At 45.1% G+C, this 8045-nt stretch overlaps 1 protein-coding gene across 1 annotated transcript in view; it reads right to left on the minus strand.

Annotated features, from left to right (window-relative positions):
• The window catches only part of LOC142814176 (lachesin-like), a 33840-nt gene extending 25795 nt beyond the window's left edge, over positions 1–8045 (minus strand). The window contains exon 1 of the mRNA XM_075892203.1: positions 7834–8045. Coding sequence (XP_075748318.1) covers positions 7834–7876 — 43 coding nt within the window. The 5' untranslated portion in view covers positions 7877–8045. The remainder of the gene's footprint in view (positions 1–7833) is intronic.

Consider the following 8045-nt stretch of genomic DNA (forward strand, 5'->3'; position numbering starts at 1 on the left):
TGCCCTCTCCTAAACAAAGAAGGGGGGGGGAAGCGCCGAAGGAAGAGAAAGTGGTTATGCTATAGTCACAACCTGTGAAGTATACAAGCGAAACCATGTGCAGTGTGTGCGCATATATACCGAAGCTTGTTTACTTTCGCCTCCTCTAAAAGCTACAACGCCAGTGCGTTCGCTTCTGCTATCACTCACTTCACATTACCGCGAGCGCCAGCAGAATCACATCACCCAACGAAAAGCTACCGAAAAAGTTAAGAAGGTTGCTTCGCGCATGCTCTCATGGGCATACGACAATGAAAAACTAAACCTGGACTATTTAGTGTATTGGAGATTAGTGCGACCACCAAAGTTTTCGTGCGTGAGTTCCACCTGAGGGCAAACTACTTCCTGAAGGCTTCACATGGGCACGTATTCACAAACCAACCTCGGCCTTACCTCACGTTTTCAACTTCCTGTACTCTCTACATGCTTTATAAAGGCATAAAAATGGTAACAGGGCGAAATATGAGGACAAGACTGGTTAATGAATACTGGTCCAATTTGTTTATCATGCGCAATAAAAGTTTAATACCGATAAGGAAAACTCAAGGAAAGGTTGAGGTTGGTTTGTGAATACGGGCCATATAATCTGAACGGAATTGGCTGGGCTGACTGCAATGCTCAACAGCTAAATGCGTTTTGAGTGTTTAACAAAAATAAACAAAATTGGTTGACGCCACGTCCAGTGGGAATCGATGATAAGTGAAGCAAAAATGGGGAAGGGTAAATGTCGCTTTTAAATCAGCGCAACGATACGAAGCGGACATAAATTATGCCATACATGACTTAGGTATCATGATTATCAAGTTTGGACGTGTCATTCACATTATTCGTCTAGTCACGTCAATTGATACTGAATTCGGTATTTGTTGAGCTAGCGAAACGGTCGTGAGCACGCTATGAGCGTAGCATGTAGTCATGTTTTACATGATACGCATGTCATGATTATCATGTTTTCACCAGTCATATGCATTCGTCATCCATTCACTTCACATAACTACAAATTTGGTATAACCGAAGGTAGCGAAACGACCGCGAGCGCACCATGATCGTAGCGTGTAGTCATGACTTACATGGAATGCTTGTCATGATTTCCACGTTAGGGTCTGTCACTTGTGTGGGCCATGCAGTCATGTCATACCATACCAGTTTTGCAACATGTCATGTGAACGGAACCACCGCGAGAGCACGAAGACCATGAATTGTAAAGCATGACATTCGTGACATACGTCATGATTTTAAGGTTATTACTAGTAACCAATTTTCGTCATGCAGTCATAATACGCGATACCAATTTTGGTATCGATACCAATATCGAAACGGCCAGGAGAGCTAAGTGTCATAGGCGGCTGGACGAACGGACGGACGGACAGACAGACAGACGGGCAGGCAGGCAGGCTGGCAGGCAGGCAGGCAGGCAGGTACTAAATCACCGAAGTTCGCTGAGATGTGCTTCGCATTAAAAAGAAAACACTGGGCTCTCTTACATTCTTCGAAATTCCTGGGTCTCCGTGTTTTTATTTCTTTTCTTCGTTTTTATTTTTACTATTTCTTCTAAATACGATTATGAAGCATGATATGAATATTGATCAAGCAGAGTAGTCTTTATTGGGTACACAGTCTCTTTCCCTCTTTTTTCTGTAAGCCTTCAAAAAGATTTCTAACTAAAAGTCAGCTTTTGTACTCCATACAGCTCACAATAAACAGCACACCTCCCTCGCTGTGCTGATTCTAAGAAGTAACACCGCCTGCGTGCATGGACTGGAAGATTTCGTTCAGAACTTTCTCATTGGGCATCACCATGTACAGCATAACCGAGAGAAACTTCACATTTCCTCGAACGGTGTGCTTTCTTCCAATATTATGACGTGCTGATAGTAAATTTCACTACATTCCTGTAACTAACATCGTATGGATGGTGAAGCGGCTGTGATAGTGATGTCACATTTCCACGCCAGTTTGATGGACCCTTAATGAGTAGGTGCTTGCGCACGTGATGTGTGATGTTTTTTGTCTCTTTTCCTTAGTTATTAAAGTCTCCCTTTCCCACGTGTAGGGTAGCAAACCGGTTATCCCGGACTGCTTGACCTCCCTACCTTTCATTCTCTATCATTCTCCTCTCTCTTTTTCCCTCGCCCGGGGGTTAAGTGATGTAAAATGGTTTCATCGTTGTTGTTTTTTTTTGTTTCTTGGGCAAAAACGACGCATAGGAACCGGGCACTAACCGAAACATTCAGTTCGGGGGTGGCGCGGCTTAAGTGCAAGGTAGGACAGCAGCCTCCTCCGCCTTCTCACCCCATATAGCAAACAGAGTACAAGCAAAGCATATAATTTTCCTGCTCTTACCACCTGCCCATTCTGCCCCACCAAAGCAGCTCGCATGTCATGGGTGCACTCCCTTGCAAATTAAATAAAAGAAAATCCTAGCGAAACACCGCGGCTGTGGCAAGGACGCAAATATGTGACATATGAAAAAGTCGGCGATATCGAGCCCGTATGGAGTCATAACATAAACATTTCAAGCGGGGTGCAGGAGCGCACAGCATATGTAGAGGCACGCCACTGTATATGGCGCACTTTCAAACTCTACTTCAGTCGTGGCATGGTGATCGTCATACCTGCGCGTGAAACATGCATAGCAATGGAATTCATCCCGGCGGAAACAGCTGGATGGAAAACACATGCGGCCCGTTTCAAAGCAAAATAGTGCTGCGCACTTTCCGGCTCGGAGTCATAGATGTAAAACATTTGTCGCTATTTTTCACGCAGGACGGAAACAGCGAAAGAAAGCTTTCCCTGAACGCCAGTGCAAAGCGCTCTTGAGTCATAACATTTTACGATAACTTAAAGAAAAAGAGAGAGGAAATAAGACAGTGCACGCAATGCGTTCTTAAAGGTAAAATGCAATATACTGCTCTTTTGTATATGCGTTTTCCCATCGGTCAGCCTGTTCGTTTTTGTGAATACGGGCCTAGATGTGTTCCGAACTCTGGTGTCCCGTTCGGACGGAAAATTACGGCTTTGATAAACCAATTTTACTACTTCTGGGTTTGTAGGATATGAAACTTTAATATAATTATGCGGCATAATACAGTGTGGAGCTCAGAAGGTTGCGAACACCGGGAATTATGTTATTTTACTTCGAATAACCAAAATAACGAAAGTTCGAATTTACTTCGAATAACTTCGAATTTACTTCGAATTTTACTTCGAATAACCAAAGTACACGAGCATTTCGGCTCCTTCGAGATGTTCCCCCAACGACCACGATCAAACCCAACTCTTTCGTGTTAACATCTGCAGGCCTCACAACCAGAGTACCACCTAGATAGCAGGCCCTTATTAAGTCAGGTCAAACGAAATCCTTCTTTAGCTTCCTTCAGCTGTGACAAATGTTAAATTTCGATCACGGCAGACTATGGTCATGTACACTTCAGAGACAGACCGCATACTTCCGATGTGAATTTCTTTTGGTTTTAACGACCGCAAAAAAGATGTGAACGGCGAGATGTGTCTCGGAGCAATTTATTTGTTGTAATACTTGGAAATTACATTTCCTTGACGGGCTTGCCCTTTGCAGGGGCGACTGCTTGATAGCTGTCTCAGCTAATGGAAAATTTCAGTTGCTGCAGCCAAGGCAGCGTATTAGTAACCAAATATGGTCACAGTGCCGTCCTCAACCACACTTCGAGAATGTGCGCGTTTAATTGGCGTTTTGAAGGGTGTGCTCTTTCGGAATGCAGATTTTCATTGCATACATAAATAGCAAATAAACTGATGGAGGAATAATAATAATAATAATATAATAGTTGTGCTTACATAAATAATAGTTGTGCTTACAGGTTGCGCAACCCCTATATGATTGTGAGAGACCTCTTGGTGAGGATCTCGGGAAACTTCAACTACTCGGAGTTTCTTCCACGTGGTGCACATAAGCCCAAGAACACGGGCCTCAAGCATTTTGCCTCGACCGAAATGTGGCCGCCATGGCGGGGATTCGATGTCGCGACCTTTGCATGAGCATTCAAGCACCGTATTCACAAAACTATCGCGAAGGGGTACTCATTAGAGGGACAGGCGCTTGCAAACATATGTGTTTTCTAGGCATACGTTTAGAAGCTGCGAACACTCCCAAATCATAAGACTTGAATACGAACGTGGCATGGCAGGCAGATGCGGCTCGAACGCTCAAACGGAAATAACAACAATGAAGCATACATTCTATAGCCACCCATGCATAGGCCATTGACACTCGCCGAATGCACGGCAACGAAGGAGACAGGACAATGCCGTCTTCACGGTACATAATAACCAAGTAGAGCACGCGTTCCCATCTTAAACAAGTGGATTTGAATCAAGTTCCGACAGTTATGTAAGTTAACAATTCTATGAAACCCCCACATGGTCGATTCACTTGATTCCATCAGTACTATTTTGCTCTCGACTTAAATTATTGTTCTTAAATAAGACTCGAACATCATCGGCGCTGGGTAGTGACTTGATGTGAACAGTAAGAGAGGATCAAGAAACAACGTGTAGTGCTAAAAAGCAATTCTCTTACTTGAAAATCTCAATACGTATAAAATGTGGAGTTCGTTCTCACGTATTACACTCTTGTATACTTTTGTATACTATATACTTTGCATCCTGAATATGTTTTACGAAAACCAGGCGAAGCGTGATTTTTCCTTAAGTTAGTCATATCGTGAATTACAATGTTATAAATTCAGGTATCATAACGCAAGATAACGCTACTTAGCGCTCCAGAGAAAAACAATATTTAAAATAGTGCGAATAACCACCGGCCTTCAGCGAAAGCAATTTGATGTTTTGTTCTTGGAACAGCGTTTGCGTGAACACGGCGTTGACACGCTGCATTTTCCGAACGCTGCATGCATATGCCTGCATTGCGCAAAGAGCGAACTCAGCGCAGGCATTGCTTTGCGCAAAGAGCAGAAGCTGTGGCGGCTAGAGGGCGTTTACCCAGCTTTGTTACGTTCAGCGAAGCATAGCGCGTTCGGCTAGCTGTACAGTGAACTAGAACATCATAGGTCCCTATTCGTGACTCAAAGTGAGCGCTCGCCACCCAGCGGCCGCGCCTGGAAACGGTTCTCACAGGGTCAATATTGAAAGGAGATATGTTAACACGTCGCGCGCATAGTTCCTTTATTTTTACCATGCCACACGCACACGCTCGAAAATGAAGAAAGCGATGTCCGAAGACCATTGCAGCGTCCCGCAATGCGTGGCATCGCGGTGGAAAGACGAAAATTAACGTATCGTTTTACCAATTCCCGAAGGATGCAGACGACGCACGACGGAAAACGGCGCAAACAAGAAACTTGCGCACTAGAAAGAAGCTGGCGGGAACTGCGGTAGTTCCAATCAATTCGCTCGACACGACCTAATTCTCTTCTGTGAGTTTACCATTACTTGCGCGTGTGCATTCTTATCAGTATCCGGACATCTCTGAGCGCGGAATAGATAGTTTCGTTTACATAAGCAAGCGCTTTCTGAAATTTGATCCTTTAAATGTGCGGCTGTATTTTTCGCATATGATCGTTTTCTGCGCAGGTCGCAGTGCTACCCATTCTCCAATCAAACTGCACTAATCCTTCCTCCCGAAAATTTCAGATTTCACATGTGTGTGTATACACGCAGCGCGCGCATATATCTGCTCTGGATATGAACTACTGCCAACACGAACAAGCTATTGTTCGGAAGTACACGACCCTATTTATTATAAAACTAATAACATTGACCAGCAGACGAAAAGAAAGGAGCACTCATATTATAATCGAAACTACGATTCGCCTTCTCTCAAGATACACTGGCCCAGGCATAAATCCGTTTTGCAATAAAATGAAGGCATGCGTATTCAGCTTTTTCACGGGACAACGGTACTTAATGGAATACATGTAATCGGCAGCACGAGTTGCTTGATAACTGTTATGGCCTCGCCTGTAGCAGCGTGGCGACGCAACGCTGAAGTGCTAGCACCCTTCGGAGAGGCCCGCTACACATCAGCATTTGCATTCTTCAACCTCGGAATCGCTAGACAAGCTCGATGTTTGTGAGCACAGCGCAACTATTTCCGCTGTTATTCCAGTGAAGTTCTTTATGGCGGTGAGAATGAGGCGGCTAGCACCCTCTCGCCTTCCACGAAGCAACGCGATTTGACGCCACAATCAAGAAACTTCAGCACAGAGCCAAGTGAAAGTTGACCCTGTTAGGCGTAGCCATCTTTGTTTATTTTCACCAGTGTTGTTAGCACAAGGAGCTTTTTCTAGAATTGCGAATTACTAGCTGCTATGCCATTCATTTTGTTGAGAAAGCGCGACGTGGAAGCCGGTAATAAAGCACAGCAGACAACGATGGGGGTTACGCAGATACTCAACATGTGCATTATCCGGTATGTAGACATAGGCTCTTCAAATAGCGAGAAGCGTCGATCCCCAAGAGAAGCATATCCTTCAGCGCCCCTAGTTTTACTCACTTCTCTTTATTAGCAAACAGAAAACATATTCTGAACAAAATTAAAAATATACTACCAATAATTATGCTTTTGTTGCATTCATTCATTTAGCTTTTTTTAGTGTATATACACTGCTTTTTGCCAAACAAGAAATGGCCAGGTGAGGTAGTCAAATGATTTGCAAGGTTTCTATGCAAGTAGATTTGCAAGTAGATGTGCTTAATGAATGCCTGCAGTATAGTTACACGTGTTTCTGAGTGAGGGTGCTAACTCAAACAGAAATTTTCTGTAGTACAAACGCTGGTACAATATTTTAATTGTCACGCGCATGAGTCACAAATGTAACCACACATTCATTAAGTCAATAAGCAAAAAAAGCACGTATTTCTCCCAAATATACATTCTAGCAGAAAAACGCGACATTCTCAGCCCTCCACATTCGAACACAAGAACAATATAAAACCTGAAACCGACCCTTTCGATAGTGCGTAATTATTTTGTAAAGGTACTTCTGCAGTCAATGAGTAGCGGCGAATACAATGCGGCTGTTCAATTGGGCACAGGTAATGGTCAGCACTTGAAAAGGCGGTGGCCTAAATAAAGAGAATGTCTGAACCACTTACAAGATTATTAGAATTTGTTCAGATGTTTCGTACGTTACCCATGCGGGGTGGTTTGGTAACTAAGCAGTTTGACTGCGCGTATGTCTTCAAACGGTGCCAAACCACTGGAAGTAAGCAAGGTGCTGGCTAGTTTATGACGGTCTGTCATGTGCTCAAGATGAGAAGCCCAGGCAAGACACGCCGTGAGTCTCGAAAAGTAGGGTTCCTTGAAACGTTCATCGCACGATTCGATCTTGCAGTTTAACTTATCCGGCTTATGCTGTAGCGTGTATTCTTGATCTGACGCATCGCAGCGCAGGAGACTGCGTTACGCAAACCGGTGTTTACGGACCATGCGACCTCAACACGCGGCTTCGGCAACACACGTCGGCGCGAGATTATATTGAAAGGACCGCAGAACATTTTGAAATAGCCGGGGGGTTGCGCGCACAGCGCTCGCAAGGCGCGCATTCCAAACCGTTGCCAGAAAATCGCAGAAAAGCAAGGATTTCGGCCGCAAGGCTAGGGGCCTCTTTGTCCCCCCTGGCCGCGGTTCTTCACCGGGAGGACTCACAAACGCTTTTCAAAAGTGAGAGAGGAGGAGGCGGACAGGAAGGGCCCTGCTCCTTCCTGCCGCGAAAACCGAATTCACTCGTGGCCGCATCGCTGCCACAATGGCTGTCCGCGATTCCTCCTTCTGGCACAGTGACTGGAACTCACCTAGAGACACCAGCGCAGCAACGAAGAAGATGACTGGAGCCATGGCACACAAGATTCAGTTTCGTTCGTTTTCACGTCCCACAGCGCCGGGATGCTGGCCGGCAGATTGTACACGCTGCTGAAGCACTGGCAGAAGCGGCAAAACGGCCGTTGTTGACGCGGCTGTGCACGTCGAGGGGTGGTGGCGCGTCGTCGTTGTGCTGGAAGCCGAC

Source organism: Rhipicephalus microplus, chromosome 4 (assembly GCF_043290135.1).
Source record: "Rhipicephalus microplus isolate Deutch F79 chromosome 4, USDA_Rmic, whole genome shotgun sequence".
Classification (NCBI taxonomy): Eukaryota; Metazoa; Arthropoda; class Arachnida; order Ixodida; family Ixodidae; genus Rhipicephalus; species Rhipicephalus microplus.